Source organism: Oncorhynchus masou, chromosome 6 (genome assembly GCF_036934945.1).
Source record: "Oncorhynchus masou masou isolate Uvic2021 chromosome 6, UVic_Omas_1.1, whole genome shotgun sequence".
Lineage (NCBI taxonomy): Eukaryota > Metazoa > Chordata > Actinopteri > Salmoniformes > Salmonidae > Oncorhynchus > Oncorhynchus masou.
The window spans coordinates 81,459,192-81,479,603 of record NC_088217.1 but is presented as its reverse complement, the minus strand read 5'-3'; the positions used below and the strand labels follow the sequence as shown (position 1 = coordinate 81,479,603).

At 45.8% G+C, this 20,412-nt stretch overlaps 1 protein-coding gene across 3 annotated transcripts in view; it reads right to left on the bottom strand.

The window, feature by feature from the left end:
- The window catches only part of LOC135542787 (histone deacetylase 4-like), an 82,513-nt gene extending 62,741 nt beyond the window's left edge, over positions 1-19,772 (bottom strand). The window contains exons 1-3 of one of the 3 annotated variants that reach the window (XM_064969983.1): positions 19,664-19,772; positions 17,200-18,305; positions 4,411-4,479 (exon numbers count right to left, since the gene is read on the bottom strand). In XM_064969983.1, the coding sequence (XP_064826055.1) occupies positions 4,411-4,479; positions 17,200-17,221 (91 nt within the window). In that variant the 5' untranslated portion in view covers positions 17,222-18,305; positions 19,664-19,772. Of the gene's footprint in view, positions 1-4,410; positions 4,911-17,199; positions 18,306-19,663 lie in introns of those variants that run through there. The other 2 variants (XM_064969982.1, XM_064969981.1) reach the window with 2 other exon arrangements.
- Positions 19,773-20,412: the final 640 nt, after the last annotated feature.

Here is a 20,412-nt window from a genome sequence, read left to right as displayed (position 1 = left end):
ACTTCAAACATAGTTATGTTTTAGCGTTTTAACATATTTATTCACTTATTTCCGGATATCTTCAGAACTACCCACAAAGGTGCTACCTATCTAGTTCCAGCTGGCTATCGTTAGCTACTAGCCATGCTAGCATGGTATTACATTCCAAACTAAGTGTTCCCGAGCTACTATGTACATCCATGAAGAAGAAACTATATAAATCCTCATCACCTGTGCGTTTGGTAGTCGGGCGAGTGTTGTAGATTTGTCATTTGTAGCTAGTGCAGTAATACACGAGTAGTGCAGTAATACCCACAAGGACAGGGTTACGACTCATTTGTGACCCAAAAATGAGAAGCAACCTTTTAAGTTGGAACAGTGTGTCTGGTTGACGTGAACGGATTGGAGTATGGGAACTGTGTGTACCTCTACTGTATCCAGTGCTCATTTCTCCCCGGAGGACTCCGAAGGCAGGATTCGATTTGACACTGACTGAAACCAGGCGCAGTGCCGAGTGTGAATGTGAAGCCTGCAACATCTATTTCCTACCTACTATTTTGAAAACTCCATGTTCCATAGCCTCCCTTTGCTGGATTTAAAGGGATATGAACCAGATTCCTTTTTCTATCGCTTCCTCAAGGTGTCAACAGTCTTCAGACATAGTTTTAGGCTTTTATTTTGAAAAATGAGCCAGAACAATAACATCGCGTCGTGGTCACACGAGTTTTGCTCGCGCAACAGAATTTGGACAGCCATTGTTTTCCCCTCTCCTACTGTGAAAGACATTTGCGGTTGATATATTATCGATTATATATTTTAAAAACAACCTGAGGATTGATTATAAAAAACATTGTGGACATTATGGAAACTATTTGGAATTTTCGTCTGCGTTGTCGTGACCGCTCTTTCCTGTGGATTTCTGAACATAATGCGACAAACAAACGAACGGAGGTATTTTGGATCTAAAAATAATCTTTCTGGAACAAAAAGGAACATTTGTTGTGTAACTGGGAGTCTCGTGAGTGAAAACATCCGAAGATCAAAGGTAAACGATTAATTTCAGTGCTTTTCTGATTTTCGTGACCGAGCTACCTGATGCTAAGTGTACTTAATGTTTATCGTGTGATCGATAAACTTACACAAACGCTTGGATTGCTTTCACTGTAAAGCATAATTTCTAAATCTGACACGACATGTGGATTAACAAAAGGCTAAGCTGTGTTTTCCTATATTGCACTTGTGATTTCATGAATATAAATATTTATAGTAACATTTATTGTATGTAGCGCTATGCTATTCAGCGGTTGTTGATGACACTTATCCCGATATCGGGATTGCAGCCATAACAAGATAACAGCCTCCACTCTTCTGGGAAGGCTTTCCACCAGATGTTGGAACATTGCTGCTGTGACTTGTTTCCATTCAGACACAAGAGCATTAGTGAAGTCGGGCACTGATGTTGCGCGATGAGGCCTGGCTCTCAGTCTGCGTTCCAATTCATCCCAAAGGTGTTCGATGGGGTTGAGGTCAGGGCTCTGTGCAGGCCAGTCAAGTTCTTCCACACTGATCAACAATTTCCGTACGGACCTCGTTTTGTGCATGGGGGAATACTGAAACAGGAAAGGGCCTTCCACAAAATTTGGAAGCACAGAAACGTCTAGAATGTCATTGCGTGCTGTAGTGTTAAGATTTCCCTTTACTGGAACTAAGGGGCCTAACCGAACCATGAAAAACAGCCCCAGATCATTATTCCTCCTCCACCAAACTTTAGAGTAGACACTATGCAGGCAGGTAGCGTTCTCCTGGAGTCCGCCAAACCCAGATTTCTCTATCAGACTGCAAGATGGTGAAACGTGATTCATCACTCCAGAGAACAAGTTTCCACTGCTCCAGAATCTAATGGCAGTGAGCTTTACACCACTCCAGCTGAAGCTTGGCATTGCGCATGGTGATCTTTGGCTTGTGTGCGGCTGCTCGGCTATGGAAACCCATTTCATGAAATCTCCGACAAACAGTTCCTATGCTGATGTTGCAACTGAGGACAGACTATTTCTACACCTGTCAGCAATGGGTGTGGCTAAAATAGCCGAAATCACTAATTTGAAAGAGTGTCCACATACTTTTGTACAGTACCAGTCAGAAGTTGACACACCCACTCATTCAAGGGTTTTTCTTAATTTCTACTATTTTCTATATTGTAGAATAATAGTGAAGACATCAAAATGATGAAATAACACATATGGAATCATGTAGTAACCATAAACCTATTAAACAAATCAAAATATATTTTATATTTGAGATTCTTCAAAGTAGCCACCCTTTGCCTTGATGACAGTTTGCACTCTTGGCATTCTCTCAACCAGCTTCATGCACCTGGAATGCATTTCAATGAACAGGGGTGCCTTGTTAAAAGTACATTTGTGGAATTACTTTCCTTCTTAATGCATTTGAGCCAATCAGTTGTGTAGTGACAAGGTAGGGTTTGTATAGATTTGGTAAAAGACCAAGCCCATATTATGGCAAGAACAGCTCAAATAAGCAAAGAAAGTTCATCATTACTTTAAAACATGAAGGTCAGTCAATACAGAAAATGTCAAGAACTTTCTTCAAGTGCAGTCGCATAAACCATCAAGCGCTATGATGAAACTGGCTCTCATGAGAACCGCCACAGGAAAGGAAGACCCGGAGTTAACTCTGCTGCAGAGGATAAGTTCAGAGTTACCCGCCTCAGAAATTGCAGCCCAAATAAATGCTTCAGAGTTCATGTAACAGACACATCTCAACAACTGTTCAGAGGAGACTGTGTGAATGAAGCCTTCATGGTCGAATTGCTGCAAAGAAACAACTACTAAAGGACACCAATATGAAGAGACTTGCTTGGGCCAAGAAACATGAGCAATGGACATTAGACCAGTGGAAATCTGTCCTTTGGTCCAAATTTTTGATTTTTGGTTCCAACTGCCGTGTCTTTGTGAGACTCAGAGTAGGTGAACGGATGATCTCCGCATTTGTGGTTCCCACCATAAAGCATGGAGGAGGTGGTGTGATGGTGTGGGTGCTTTGCTGGTGACACTGATTTATTTAGAATCCAAGGCACACTTAACCAGCATGGCAACCACAGCATTCTGCAACGATAAGCCCAAACCAGATGGGATGGCGTAACGGGACTATCATTTGTTTTTCAACAGGACAATGACCACTCACACCTCCAGACTGTGTAAAGCGCTATTTGACCAAGAAGGAGAGTGATGAAGTGCTGCATCAGATGACCTGGCCTTCACAATTAACCGATCTCAACCCAATTGAGATGAGTTGGACCGCAGAGTGAAGAAAAAACAGCCAACCAGTGCTCAGCATATGTGGGAACTCCTTCAAGACTGATGGAAAACCATTCCAGGTGAAGCTGGTTGAGAGAATGCCAAGAGTGTGAAAAGCTGTCATCAAGGCAAAGGGTGGCTACTTTGAAGAATCTAAAATATATTTTGATTTAACACTTTTTTGGTTACTACATGATTCCATATGTGTTATTTCATAGTTTTGATGTTTTCACTATTATTCTACAATGTAGAAAAATAGTCAAAATAAAATAAAACACTTGAATGATAGGTGTGTCCAAGCTTTTGACTGGTACTCTGTGTGTGTGTGTGTGTGTGTGTGTGTGTGTGTGTGTGTGTGTGTGTGTGTGTGTGTGTGTGTGTGTGTGTGTACACACACATATATATATATATATATATAAAACTATCCCTCTGAAGGCCTCTTCTTGGTTGTTCTTTGACTATTGTAGCTAACTCAGCCGTCAATCGGTATGTCTCCCTTGTTCTGTGGGTTCCTGCCTGTGACTAGTTGTTCTCTGGCTTACTCCTTAGCTATGTCAACTGTGGTGGTTGGCTAGCTAGGCTAGTAGGCTAAAATAATTAACTTTAGTTGGCTAGCTTAGATAAATGCATATACCGGTAACATTATTTGAAAACTGGTTAGATGGCGTTATGTATTTCCAAAACGTTGCTTTACTGTAGCTGTAAGCTAGGTGATTATAGTAACTGTCTGACCCAGTGCTTACCCAGTGCTAATGTAACATTAGCAAGCTAGTAGTGTTAAGGTTAGCAGGCTGGTTGGCTCGCAACCTTGCAAGCTGATACAATATATTCATAAAGTATTCACTGCAAATTAAATTGAAACCAGTAGTCATGACTGTAAACAATTTTGTTTAATCTGAAGTTATACGTCACACCCCGCTAATGTTTTTTTATGAAATTACTTCTGCATTCTTATCAGTTTTAGCACACATAACGTTTCTGCTCCAAGAAAGCCGGATTGCTTTCCTCTTAGCTTTGTGTGACAGACAGACCTTAAAAAACACACATTCTAAAGACAACGGTCGACATTCAGTCACAGAATGAAAGACAGACAGGTAATGTGTTGGTCTCCTACCTGTGGGGATGTGGTTGAGGGCAGACGTCTTCAGGACATCCAGCTGCTGCTCCTTGCCCAGGAGTCCTTCTGTGGGAGAGGGAGAGAACTCCGCTTCAAATATGGTCCGCAACATCGAGACAACCCGACCGCAATCAACCGACCGAACGACACCCCTCTGAGAGGGAGCCACCGCGGCAAACAGCCTAACGGAGCAACCGTCGCTTCGCTATGGACCCAGAGAGCCTGAATCGCCTGGAAACAGCAGAGAATCTACGCTGGGAACTCATGCTGAGATGCCAGGGGTTCTCTGCCCTGAAGAAAGCTTAGTGGAATGGCACCGTTCATTCATCAGACAGTGTGTGTGTGTGTGTGTGTGTGTGTGTGTGTGTGTGTGTGTGTGTGTGTGTAGGCTGGTTGTTGGGCTCAGCTGAAACTGGCTGTGCTCAGCATAGCAAGTGTGGGAGAAAGAGATGGAGAGAGAAGGGGAGAGGGTGGGAGAGAAAATGAGGAGGGGAAAGGTAAAAATAACACTCCCTTTGGGTACAGCGAGCACGCACACACACACACACACACACACACACACACACACACACACACACACTAGCTGTGTGCCCATGCCTCTCTCCCGTCTGTGTACGTAGGCACCGAGGCTGAAAGTATAGTGGCAACATGAAAAGGCTTTTGTACCAGCCGAGCCCTGGGAAGACAGGGCTATAAATAGACCAACCACAGAGGAGAGGTGGGGGAGACGGAGGGGAAACTGGGTAGGGGCTGAGATGAAGAGAAAAGGAGGGGGAGGGAACAGGGGCTATAGAGAAAATGATCAACAAGAAAAAAGGAGGGAATGGAAAGAATCAGGGAAACGAGAGGCTACGATATTAGAGAGATCAGAGAGCATAATGACATGGCCAGGAGCAACAAAACACCTCAGAAAAGGACATGGCCTACAGATGCAAAAACTAAAAACAAATCTTCTCTCTCTCTCTCACACACACACACAGGTTTGCTGTCCAGATAAGCACACTTGGAAGTGGCGTACATAATGTTGCATCAAGCCATAAAGATGCTTTGCGTCCTTTAAAAAAAGACAGGCGTCGAAAACAAAATGTGGGGTCCCTTCGGGGGAAAGAAACAGGAAAACAGGCGTCTAGCTGTGTTTGGTCTATTTCTGGAGCTCTCCCTGGACCAGACACACACAGAGGTTTAATTAGCTACGGGCCTTGGGCTATACCATGCAGTACTAACTCAACCGGCTGTGTGCGTGTGTGTGGGGGGGGGTGTATATTCTCAGCCGTCTGTATGTCTGCTCCACCTTGCAGATCAGGGAGGATGAGGCAAAACATGGTGCAAAAGAGGCCATTTATGACAAATAACAATGTGATCAAAGCCTTGTAGAGTATTTTACCTTCAGAGTTACAGTGAGCAGTCCAGGTGTGGCCAGTGAGAGAGAGAGAGAGGACAAATGGCAGACCCACACTTTACCTCTCAGATGACCCAGATTGACACACACAGACACACACCGTTAACACACACAGACACACGCCGTTAACACACACAGACACACGGCGTTAACACACACAGACACACGGCGTTAACACACACAAACACACGCCGTTAACACACACAGACACACGCCGCTAACACACAGGCACACACCGCTAACACACAGGCACACACCGCTAACACACAGGCACACACCGCTAACACACAGGCACACACCGTTAACACACAGGCACACACTGCTAATACACAGACACACACTGCTAACACACACACACACGCCGTTAGAATACACATACACCGTTAACACACCCAGACACGCGCCGTTAATACACATACACTGTTAATACACATACACCCAGACACATACACCATTAATACACCCAGACACCTACACCGTTAATACACCCAGACACTCACCGTCAATACACCTACACCGTTAATACACCCAGACACACGCCGTTAATACACCTACGCCGTTAATACACCCAGACACATACACCGTTAATACACCGTTAATACACCCAGACACACACTGCTAATACACCCACACTGCTAATACACCCACACACACACTGCTAATACACCCACCCACACACACACTGCTAATGCACCCACACACACACTGCTAATGCACCCACACACACACTGCTAATGCACCCACACACACACTGTTAATACACCCAGACACACACTGTTAATACACCCAGACACACACTGTTAATACACCCAGACACACACTGTTAATACACCCAGACACACACTGTTAATACACACACACACACACTGCTAATACACCCACACACACACACACTGCTAATACACCCAGACACACACTGTTAATACACCCAGACACACACTGTTAATACACCCAGACACACACTGTTAATACACCCAGACACACACTGTTAATACACCCAGACACACACTGTTAATACACCCAGACACACACTGTTAATACACCCAGACACACACACACACAATAATAAACACAGACACACACTTAATAAACACAGACACACACTTAATAAACACAGACACACACTTAATAAACACAGACACATGCAAACCAATGTCAGATGATATCTCCGCAAATCACACACAAATGATCCCGCTCCCTGCAGCCGGACTTTGCTATGGTAATTAGGTGTGTGTGATATATATATATATATATGACTATGTTACAGGTCGACCATGTAGAATTGTTAGCATCGCTACTAGAGTGAAGGGCCTGTTTTGCATGACTGTGTGCTGAGGTTCAGGTAATGACAACACCTGTGTGTCTGCAGCCTGTAATGGTACAGCAGCTGAGGGTTATACCAGCTTGCTTAGTCTCACTCTGTGGGCTGTAGTTAGACACACAGAGAGATTCTCACTGGAAACCACAGCTGAAACCTGAGACAGACAGACACACAACAAGTGGAGGGAGGGAGATGAAGGTAAAGGAACAAACCTCCACACCCCCTTCCTTCCAGCCCTGAACCAGGGGCTTCCCTACTGCACCTCAAGAGGGCGCTCTGGTCAGGGTATCAGTCTGTGGAGGTGGTGACTGTTCTTCAACACTAGTCCTGAGAACCTGACAGGGTGTGCAGGCTTTTGTTCCAGCAAAGCACTAACACTCCTGATTCAAGAAATCAACTGTTCATCAAGACCTTCCACATGAAAAGCACCACATCTCCATGCTGTGCAGAATAAATATGAACACGTGTGTGTGTGTGTGTGTGTGTGTGTGTGTGTGTGTGTGTGTGTGTGTGTGTGTGTGTGTGTGCATGGGTGGAACTGCTGGCAGGGGTTCTATTAAATGATGTGCAGCCCTTTAAAGCAGAATTGAACCATGTGTAAAATGAATAGTAGTTCATAGACTGATGGGAGGCCAGAGAGATATCATAGAGACCAATCTGGCAGTACCGTAGTCTCCCACTAGACCAAACTGGCAAGTACCGTAGTCTCCCACTAGACCAAACTGGCAAGTACCGTAGTCTCCCACTAGACCAAACGGGCTAGTACCGTAGTCTCCAACTAGACCAAACGGGCTAGTACCGTAGTCTCCAACTAGACCAAACGGGCTAGTACCGTAGTCTCCAACTAGACCAAACGGGCTAGTACCGTAGTCTCCAACTAGACCAAACGGGCTAGTACCGTAGTCTCCAACTAGACCAAACGGGCTAGTACCGTAGTCTCCAACTAGACCAAACGGGCTAGTACCGTAGTCTCCAACTAGACCAAACGGGCTAGTACCGTAGTCTCCAACTAGACCAACGGGCTAGTACCGTAGTCTCCAACTAGACCAACGGGCTAGTACCGTAGTCTCCAACTAGACCAACGGGCTAGTACCGTAGTCTCCAACTAGACCAACGGGCTAGTACCGTAGTCTCCAACTAGACCAACGGGCTAGTACCGTAGTCTCCAACTAGACCAACGGGCTAGTACCGTAGTCTCCAACTAGACCAACGGGCTAGTACCGTAGTCTCCAACTAGACCAACGGGCTAGTACCGTAGTCTCCAACTAGACCAACGGGCTAGTACCGTAGTCTCCAACTAGACCAACGGGCTAGTACCGTAGTCTCTAACTAGACCAACGGGTTAGTACCGTAGTCTCTAACTAGACCAACGGGCTAGTACCGTAGTCTCTAACTAGACCAACGGGCTAGTACCGTAGTCTCTAACTAGACCAATGGGTTAGTACCGTAGTCTCTAACTAGACCAACGGGATTTGATTTGATTTACCGTAGTCTCTAACTAGACCAACAGGTTAGTACCGTAGTCTCTAACTAGACCAACGGGTTAGTACCGCAGTCTCTAACTAGACCAAACTGGTTAGTACCGTAGTCTCACTAGACCAAACTGGTAGTACCGTAGTCTCACTAGACCAAACTGGTAGTACCGTAGTCTAACTAGACCAAACTGGTAGTACCGTAGTCTAACTAGACCAAACTGGTATTACTGCAGTCTAACTAGACCAAACTGGTATTACTGCAGTCTAACTAGACCAAACTGGTAGTACTGCAGTCTAACTAGACCAAACTTGTAGTACTGCAGTCTAACTAGACCAAACTGGTAGTACTGCAGTCTCACACATGGGAGGCCACAGCCACACTGTCCACTGTTGTGTTTCTTCCTATGGGAAAATAGACTGCTATGGGATGTGTGTTTTACAATAAGTTGGTACTCATTAGGGACAGGACGGTACCAGTATAGCGATACTCGGTAGTATCGTGGCCAGGAAACAAAAGAAAGTGGATTTAACTTCTTTAGAAAAACAGCCCTAATGTTGAAAACAAACATCATCAGTAACAATATCCAATCTTAAGCACACAATGTTTTACATACAGCAGTTATTAAAAGACCAAATAGTTTGATCTGTTCGCAATACTGGTATCATCACAGCCCCAGTCCTCATGTACCCATTCGCAGTCCACGTTCATGCACTCCACACTCATTAGTAAATCACTCTCTCTCACACACACAGAGTCAGGAAGGATGCTCCTGTCTCATTACACTGGTTGCATTTCCCCTCCCCGCTGTGTGTACCATGGAGAGATCACACACAGAGGAACAATACCATCAACCAGACAGGCCTCTCCTTAGGAGACACTTCCTCTAGGGCCATCCCATTCACTTCCTGGGGTCAGTATCTGACGTCATAGCAACAAGCCCACAATCAGCGACCCCTGACTTCTGGGGCAGGCTCTGACGTCCTGTCATAAAGAGAGACCCGTTCTGTGAACAGAGGCGACCTTTAGGTTCCCGTTCACACTGGGAGGAGGAGCAGAGAAACATTGGGACGGTAATGAGTGGAGGAGTAGGCATGTATCTCTCTGTTTCCCAGCATCACAGAAGCCATTTGACATGGCATAGCATGGTTAGATAACATGTGACCTATATACAATGCATATGAATGAATTAAGGAAAATGGCTAATATTAATTGAGGAGAAAAGTGAACAGATGCCATTGAAAAGTGTGGCCTTGGAAGACTGGGACTTTTTTGAAAAGACCAACTTTGGTTTGACGATCAGAGAAGGGAAGTTTCCTAGTAAATAAGCCCATCATTAACCTCACACTTCCAGAACCACCAGAACTCAAGAGGCACAAGCGTTACAATGCCACTAAGAACCTCCTAGCTTCATGTCAGTCTGGCTTATAAGAGGAACCCGACGATAAACAAAGAAATCATCAATAAAAAAGTAAGCACTTCAACCAATCGCGCATCCAGCCAGCCATCCATCCATCCATCCATCCAGCCATCCATCCATTCCACTCACATCCCAGACTTTAACTTGATATCATCGTCCTCCTCCCCTTGCCTGTCCTAAACAATGACAGGCCATGTCAAAAGCCAGAATAGGTTTGCTTTCGTCTGTGTAAACTGTAATTGCGGCTGGCAGTACACCCTGTATCCGGTTTCTCTCTGTGTGGAGTTAGGGACATAAAGGCCTCAGGCGGCTCGGACACACAAAGAGACTCTTTCCTCTCATTATCTCCTTTCCCCCGCCACTGTCTCTAGCCTAATGCCAATTAAAAACAGAGCCGAGGAACAGGCAGAGGGACAAGGCCCCACTATGGAGCCCATAATGGGGTGTTTGTTTAAGGGGGGCGGGACACCCAGTGGAGCCTTACTCTGGACAGTCAGGTTGGATGGTAGGGTCCAGGGCGGTTTCACCCAGGCAGGACATATCCCCTGGTCCTGGATGTGTTGGGCTGGGGGAGGCTAGAGTGGACCAGGCACCACTATGGAGCCCATAATGGGGTGTTTGTTTAAGGGGGACGGGACACCCAGTGGAGCCTTACTCTGGACAGTCAGGTTGGATGGTAGGGTCCAGGGCGGTTTCACCCAGGCAGGACATAACCCCTGGTCCTGGATGTGTTGGGCTGGGGGAGGCTAGAGTGGACCAGGCCCCACTATGGAGCCCATAATGGGGTGTTTGTTTAAGGGGGTGGGACACCCAGTGGAGCCTTACTCTGGACAGTCAGGTTGGATGGTAGGGTCCAGGGCGGTTTCACCCAGGCAGGACATAACCCCTGGTCCTGGATGTGTTGGGCTGGGGGAGACTAGAGTGGACCAGGCCAAAGCAGGCCTAAGCCAATTCTTGGTGAGGGAGAGGACAATCTGTCAGGCTGGAAGGTCTGTCAGAAATTATTGTCAATGGTCATTGGGTGCAATGAGGACATTTGGCAAGAGAATCTGAAGATGCGCATTTTGACAGAAAAAAATCTGGTTGTACACTTACCAGTACGTACAAATGCACACAATGTAACAATGGTTCAGTTTCTGAGATGCTGGCCCGGCCATTCCTCAGTTACATCCCAGACTATACCACCTGTCTGAGTACAGAAGGGCCCTCTGTCGGTCCCAACCCACACCCTTCTCCCGGGACTGAATGACCTCACCCAACCACATCACCCTGTCAACGGTGTAACATGTTTATGTTATTCTATGTATACATATTCTCTGTCTTCACCTGTCTCAAGGGCAGACAAGGTGCCATCAGCACTAGACATCCATCAAAACACCTGGGCTCACACTGATAAGAAAGAGATGTGTGTCTACAGGGGTTTGACAGAGAGAGAACCATCTCTCCTCTACGGTCCATGCTATTGAAAGCTGTTGAGTTGCATTGACAACAGTTGCTAACAGAAGAGGAGTGTTTCTGTCATGTAGCCTTGTGTTCAGTGTTCTTGTTGTTCCATTTATAGGTCTGCTCTGCAGCACATGGCAGCAGCCACTGACAACTACTCCATCATGCAGAAAATACACACACACACAAAGAAACCAGCAACAATGGTTGTTTGTTCACCATGCATTCACTCATGTGTGTTGCTATAAATAGCCCATGGATAAGTGAATGGCTCTCATGTGCAAAGTGGGAGTGATTTTAACCCCTTCACACTATCCAATCCAACTAGAGGTGAAGGGGTTAAACCACACACACTATCCAATCCAACTAGAGATTAAGTGAATGGCTCTCATGTGTAAAGTGGGAGTGATTTTAACCCCTTCACACTATCCAATCCAACTAGAGGTGAAGGGGTTAAACCACACACACTATCCAATCCAACTAGAGGTTAAGGGGTTAAACCACACACACTATCCAATCCAATTAGAGGTGAAGGGGTTAAACCACACACACTATCCAATCCAACTAGAGGTGAAGGGATTAAACCACGCACTATCCAATCCAACTAGAGGTGAAGGGGTTAAACCACACACTATCCAATCCAACTAGAGGTGAAGGGGTTAAACCACACACACTATCCAATCCAACTAGAGGTGAAGGGGTTAAACCACACACACTATCCAACGAGAGAAGAAAGGGTTAAACCACACACTATCCAATCCAACTAGAGGTGAAGGGGTTAATTAGCCCCTTCACCTCTAGTTGGATTGGATAATGGACGGAGAGGGGATGACAGGAGGGTAAGGAGACAAAAACAGTGTTTCGCTGTCACACATGCACACTCGCTCTCGTGAACACACACAAGCTCACATTTAGACACACACAGTCAGTCTACTAGTTTCACCACTTATTCTCTGAGGAAGAAGATAACATGAAGGTCAAACCCTCTGTAGTCTAGACCAGTCTACTCTGATCTGAAGCAGTAAGCCACAACCAGGTGTGCTGCTGTTCACCATATGCCTCATATCAGTGAGCCTATCAGCACCTTAAAGTTGTATAATACTGGAAACCATTTCCTCTTCGAACCCACATCAACAGGAGCCTTGTATTAGAGGACAAGGAGTAGCACGTCAAGTTCACTGGTTCAACCACATAAAAACCCCATAGAAACAGAGATAGGAGAGAATTGAATTACAGTAGGTTAAAGTCCTTTGTCAACGTGAATACACTGGACCAGCTTCACTTATCATCTGCTGGGCCAAAGATGTATTGGCTCAAAAAACGACATCTTTCCCAGGAAAAGATCAAGCTCAAAAAAAGCCACCGCCCAATCACTTACCGACCGTGCCTCTGCTCTGAATGGAACAGTGTGTGTGTCATGACTCAGTGCCGGGCCAGCTCTAGCTATGGTAAACATGTTTGCGGTGGTTCCAGGAAACCCTTAGAATCACTGAGTGGGATAACGTAACACCTTGCCGGCTAGAGCCCACTGCTATCATTTCCCAACACTATCAATGTGCTGCTTCCTACTCTGCTGAAATATTAAGCCTATTTATGAGGCCCGATGGGATACTCGTTCAATATCTCTTCACGACCGCAAAAACAACGTTAGTCTGTGTGCTTAGACATTACGTTCAGTAGATGGTTAAGCAATCTCTGCACTGCAGGCATCCAACTGTTCCACGAGGAAGCTCTAAAAACCTAGGAACAACACAGGATGTAAGGGCTAGGGCAGGGGTATAACTCGGTACCAGATTAGAGGGAAACCATGACAATATGCAGTGGAACTAGTGTCGAGGTCCAGAGTTGAGTTTGAAAGACTTAGGGCCTATGTTTTCTGAATGTGTGTGCATGCTTGCTTTGTGTATGACGAGTATTCAGACTTTTCAAAGTAAATCACTGGAAGACGACAAAAATCTCCAATATGTTCTTCCTAACAAATGGAAGAATGGAGGAAGAGAAAACTAATGGGACAGCTACAGAGCTAAGGGAGTGACACACCCACACAGTGCTGTGATTGTGGGCAGGCAGGTCTCTTATCTACCGCAGCTAAACTGACAGGCACTGCACAGGGCAGCCCGGGCAGTCACTGCATCGCCATGGGAACTGATGTTAAGCGTGCCCGTCTGACCAGTGACCACAACCACAGAGGGGCCACCGCCGAGGATCATGGGAAAACCACAGGGGCGTGACGGAGAAGACTGACAGGTCCTGGCAGAGAACCACTGGGCTGTTTTTTTATGTGGGATAACTGCAGCAACAGTCTAAAATACCTGGTAAATCCACTGTTTACACTAGGCCTGCAGATCCATTTCAGAGACCTGCAGATCCATTTCAGAGGCCTGCAGATCCATTTCAGAGGCCTGCAGATCCATTTCAGAGGCCTGCAGATACATGTCAGAGGCCTGCAGATCCATTTCAGAGGCCTGCAGATCCATTTCAGAGGCCTGCAGATCCATGTCAGAGGCCTGCAGATACATGTCAGAGGCCTGCAGATCCATGTCAGAGGCCTGCAGATCCATGTCAGAGGCCTGCAGATCCATGTCAGAGGCCTGCAGATACATGTCAGAGGCCTGCAGATCCATGTCAGAGGCCTGCAGATCCATGTCAGAGGCCTGCAGATCCATGTCAGAGGCCTGCAGATCCATGTCAGAGGCCTGCAGATACATGTCAGAGGCTTGCAGATACATGTCAGAGGCTTGCAGATCCATGTCAGAGGCCTGCAGATCCATGTCAGAGGCCTGCAGATCCATGTCAGAGGCCTGCAGATCCATGTCAGAGGCCTGCAGATCCATGTCAGAGGCCTGCAGATCCATGTCAGAGGCCTGCAGATCCATGTCAGAGGCCTGCAGATCCATGTCAGAGGCCTGCAGATCCATGTCAGAGGCCTGCAGATCCATGTCAGAGGCTTGCAGATCCATGTCAGAGGCCTGCAGATCCATGTCAGAGGCCTGCAGATCCATTTCAGAGGCCTGCAGATCCATGTCAGAGGCCTGCAGATCCATGTCAGAGGCCTGCAGATCCATGTCAGAGGCCTGCAGATCCATGTCAGAGGCCTGCAGATCCATGTCAGAGGCCTGCAGATCCATGTCAGAGGCCTGCAGATCCATGTCAGAGGCCTGCAGATCCATGTCAGAGGCCTGCAGATCCATGTCAGAGGCCTGCAGTTCCATGTCAGAGGCTTGCAGATCCATGTCAGAGGCCTGCAGATACATGTCAGAGGCCTGCAGATCCATGTCAGAGGCCTGCAGATCCATGTCAGAGGCCTACAGATCCATGTCAGAGGCCTACAGATACATGTCAGAGGCCTACAGATACATGTCAGAGGCCTACAGATACATGTCAGAGGCCTACAGATACATGTCAGAGGCCTACATGTCATATTCAGCTGTGTGAAGGTGTGCTCACCATGTGTATTAGTAGCTCTAGTCTAGCAAGGATCTACAAATCACGTTGTTGAATGGGTATGGACTGACTTTTAATGTGTGAGGACACACAAATGGATCTCTGTGTCACTTGTCACCGTCTGCATCAGCTGATGGTCACCAGGCCAGGCCAAGCAGCTGTGCATATTGTTAACTATTTTTTTTCAGAATGTAGCACTAAGCATCTTTCAATACAACATGGCTACTGTAGCCTGTGTGCGTTAGTGCAAGCTCAATGTTGAGCAGATGTCAACGGCTAATATGCTAAGTTTTCCGAGCAGATAATCACTTCTATGCAAACAGTCAAATTTGATCTCAGATATACGCTCATACAGACTGCACAGTGAACCAACTATCTGACTGATCCTATTCCTGAGAACTAGCCTATCGCCCAACTTGTAGAGAGATGGGGGGGTTCTTAGAAAATATTTAGAGGGCCTCCCGGGTGGCGCAGTGGTTAAGGGCGCTGTACTGCAGCTGTGCCACCAGAAACTCTGGGTTCACGTCCAGGCTCTGTAACCGGCCGCGACCGAGAGGTCTGTGGGGCGACGCACAATTGTTGATATCCTTGTCTCATCGCGCACCTGTGGCAGGCCGGGCGCGCTAACCAGATGCTTCCTCCGACACATTGGTGCGGCTGGCCTCCGGGTTGGATGCGCGCTGTGTTAAGAAGGCTTGGTTGGGTTGTGTATCGTCCCTACCGAGCCCGTATGGGAGTTGTAGCTATGAGACAAGATAGTAGCTACTAAACAATTGGATACCACGAAATTGGGGAGAAAACGGGGTAAAATTAAAAAAAATAATAATAATTAAGATTTAGAGGAAGTATAACATTTAAACTGAAGAGCCTGCAATTCCACAAATGATCGACAAAAAGGAGCAGTTATGGTAGGTACGAGCAAACGCCTGAGTGTTTGATCAAATGTTATTTGTCACAAGAGCCGAATACCTTACAGTGAAATGCTTACTTACCAACAATGCAGTTAATTAAAAAAGTGTTAAGAAAGTATTTAGTAAAATAAATGGAAGATAAAAAAAGCCGCTGGAAGTAAGCTGATAATGGACTCATAATGCCATGCAGACCATAGACATGGCAACAATCACACACATCTACAGTAGTTCAGTTTAAAGTGAAAGAAGAATGGAGAGAGAAAAATAAAGGGTTGGTATCACACCATACTCACAGAGAAAAGGATGGAGAATCTCCAACAAGCATTAGGCTGGATTTAAAACTCTAAGTGTGTTAAGTGTTAAGGCTAACTAATCCAGGCATCAACTAACGATGTAATGTGCTTACTTTGGCTTGGCTTCAGCTCGGCTGGGGAGTGGGGACTACCTAGTATGGTGTAGGTCTACCTCGAGGTTTCTCACAACACAATCCTATATGGCACCCTATTCCCTATATAGTGACTGTCAAAAGCTAGTGCACTAGGCCTATCTAAGGAATTGGGTGCCACTTAGAACGCAGACCAGTATGTATTCAGGTCAAATTTAAACATCATGGCCGCCACATGAATTAAGTCCAACTAACAAGACTCTTGAAATAAAATGGCCGATATCATAATATTTGAAGTACTCCAGGTACTGTAAGCCTGCCTTGGGCTCCTAGCAGATGTGGTATAGGTGTGAATCCTGTATGAAACATTACGGAGTCTTAAAAAGGAAGCCTGGGTAAGGCAAAAATGTCATAAATATGCCAACTTTGATTAATTATTTCTCAATTATGCTTTTATATACAAATGTCAAATATATGTCATCAATCCTTCCTCCAAAGGACCATCCTATGAATACAATTTTGAGAAAACCATGACATTTTCTTGTCCTGGTATCGTCAGGAATCATTCATAAGATATACTTTAAGGCTGGAGGGGTTACCTCAGCCTTCTCAGGGGCGCTCCAGATGTTACCTGGGCGAGGATATTTATAGTGCACACATCCCCCAGTGTGTTAGGTACACACGGCCAATCGCACCATCCACAACAGTAGAGACCTTTAGTTAGCCTACCTCTTTGTCATGGACGCAATTTGACGAACACAGGCGGAACAGTAGGACACTTCACAGCATCATACTGTATATTCAATCATGTGCACAAATACATTATCTACAGGACAAGCCAAAGAAACAGAAAAGAACCCAAAATATTATTTTGAGTGAGTCGACGTCATGGTTTGTTATAGACTTGAATAAGATTTGAAAGGGAGGTATTCTGAGATGGTACATTAGGCCTACGTGAGATGGATCCAGTGAGCATGGTAAAGGGCTTACCTTGGTGACTGTGTGATGTCATTGTTGACAGGATAGTCCTCGGAGAATCCAGTGAAGTTTTAAAATATACGGCCTGGAGAGGAGGAGGACGGGATAGGTGGAGTGTGTGTGGGTGGGTCGGGGGGGTTATAGTGTGTGTGTGGGTCGGGGGGGTTAGTGTGTGTGTGTGTGTGTGTGTGTAGGGAAGGGGGCTGGTCTGATGTGTACCACAATCAGGGCCACAGTACTCCTCAGCAGGAAACACAACCACCCACAGGTCTCTTCACTGATCAACAACAGGAAACAAAATCACCCACAGGTCTCTTCACTGGTCAGCAACAGGAAACACAACCACCCACAGGTCTCTTCACTGATCAACAACAGGAAACAAAATCACCCACAGGTCTCTTCACTGGTCAGCAACAGGAAACACAACCACCCACAGGTCTCTTCACTGGTCAGCAACAGGAAACACAACCACCCACAGGTCTCTTCACTGATCAGCAACAGGAAACACAACCACCCACAGGTCTCTTCACTGGTCAGCAACAGGAAACACAATCACCCACAGGTCTCTTCACTGGTCAGCAACAGGAAACACAACCACCCACAGGTCTCTTCACTGATCAGCAACAGGAAACACAACCACCCACAGGTCTCTTCACTGGTCAGCAACAGGAAACACAATCACCCACAGGTCTCTTCACTGATCAGCAACAGGAAACACAACCACCCACAAGTGTCTTCACTGGTCAGCAACAGGAAACACAACCACCCACAGGTCTCTTCACTGATCAGCAACAGGAAACACAACCACCCACAAGTGTCTTCACTGGTCAGCAACAGGAAACACAACCACCCACAGGTCTCTTCACTGGTCAGCAACAGGAAACACAACCACCCACAGGTCTCTTCACTGATCAGCAACAGGAAACACAACCACCCACAGGTCTCTTCACTGGTCAGCAACAGGAAACACAATCACCCACAAGTGTCTTCACTGGTCAGCAACAGGAAACACAACCACCCACAGGTGTCTTCACTGGTCAGCAACAGGAAACAGTCCTCCACCTTACAGCCTACTGTTCAGGTAATCCAATCAGAGACACCCGCTCACTTGTACCAGCCTTTAAAAAAAACACACACAAAAAAGAGAGAGAATGACAGATTAGCAACATAAATCTGAGCTGGATTCAGAAACAATCATTCATTCTGAATCCCCCTACACTAACACAACATTAAGTGTACAGATGGAATGATTACCCACAACAAACAGACTACTAGACCACCCATCATGTGTAGGGCTAAGCTAATGGCCTGGAGGTAGGGAGGGAGGATGTGTGTTGAGAGAGGTGGGGTGGGGGTTGTGGTAAGGGCTTCTCAAGACAGAGGGGCAGAGTGTGGAGCTGCGGGACAAACCTCCAAAAGTCGGTCACAGCTGGCAGACATTCACGCTTTGTGATGGAAAGGGGTTTGTGTGCGTGTCTGTGTAGAGGGGGGGGGGGGGGGGGTAAACCCCGGGCGCTATGCCCCTGCACTCCCTCTCTATGGGCTGTGTGTGTGTGTGTGTGTGTGTGTGTGTGTGTGTCCACACTTGTCTGGCCCCATTGTCTCCAAACTGGTTGTGTGATACAGGGTGACAGATTTGTAGAGAGAGTCCCTCTCGCTCAGAGAAAGAGGCCCAGGGCGTATAGCTCTAGGACCAATCTACAATATTGCTACTCATCTTCAGTACCTGGTAGATTTTTAATAACACGCTACATACACATCTACACATTCTTTAATTATGTATACATTTGGCATGAATGTTAAAAAAAACTGCTTTCTGATGAATAAATAAAACGTAGGCATACTAAAATAATCAGTAGGATGTTGTACTAAAACACAAAAGCAAAAATGCACTCAGTCTTTCGCTCTCTGACCACAATTTCACCAGCACGCCCCCCATTCACAAAAAAAAGGTTGACGCATACAGCTACTTCACCACCGCCCATTGACAGACACAGCTGACTTTCCCAGTCATTTCTCCTTTAACATTGCGTAACATTAAGATCTAGAAAGGCAAAAAAATTGCCGATACACTATCCCTATCAACATGTATGTGTAGCACTATCCACCGCCATGTTCTAAAAATAGAACACAGGAACAAATCAACGCACGTCAGAGACCGTGCGTAGCTAAACATTTCGCGCGCCAGATACGCATTTCGCGATCAAACATAAATATTCTTCCGCACGCAGCACGTCGGACAATAATAATAAGCACTCTTTCTATATCCAACATATTGTGCTAATTCAATCTATTTTTTGCAGGAATACGTATATTATTAGCACGACCAGCTCAACTGGAAACTTCAGGCAGCAGACATTGTTTTGATAGGATTGTCCCCTCGCCCGTAATCGATGCATCATTGCCTAAGCAACATACTGAATATTTTTGCACTTCGAAGAGCTACATTCGTCGAAAAGATAAACGATATGCTCACCTAGTATCTCCAAGAGGCGGCCCTGTCCCGAGAAAGATGCAGAATAAATATGTTGACTTTATCACTAGTGAAGTCTACTGGCGAAATAATCATTTTCTGACAGATTCCGCCATACTTGATTTTGTTACGGAGTCACGTGTCGCGTCCCTGCATTTATCCAAGTATTGAGAGGCGTGGTTTGCTATCAATATCAAATTGTTAAAATGTTGCAGCTGTGATAGCAATAGTGAGCATTTAGAATTATATTTAATTTGTTTATATATTTAATGTTATGGATTCACTACTTAGTGAGTCTACTTACCATAATAGCCTACTTGTGTTATGGGCTGATACGAGAAAGGGCGTGTCTTGTGCCATTGACTACGTATTGTTATGGTGCCAAAATAGCTGGGCCCCTCCATATCATCTATTGATCTATGGAATTGTAGCCTTTCTCTACAATTACGTTTATTCATACTTTGTCATTAGATTCACATAATCGATATTTATTCAATATGCCGACTAAACCAGTAGCATAACGATGTTTGTATGACAGCATTGTTTAACAATATTAGGCTATAACAGCTGGCTAACGGGAAAGTCTAGTACACCCCCCCCCCCCCCTACTCTAATAGATAATACGGGAGTTTTTTTTTTTTTATTGCAACAAAGGTTCCATAACCTACCTGGAAACTTACTCTTGACGCTAACACATCTATCTCTCCGTCTACCTCTGGGATATTATCACAACAACATTGTGCCGCATTTGA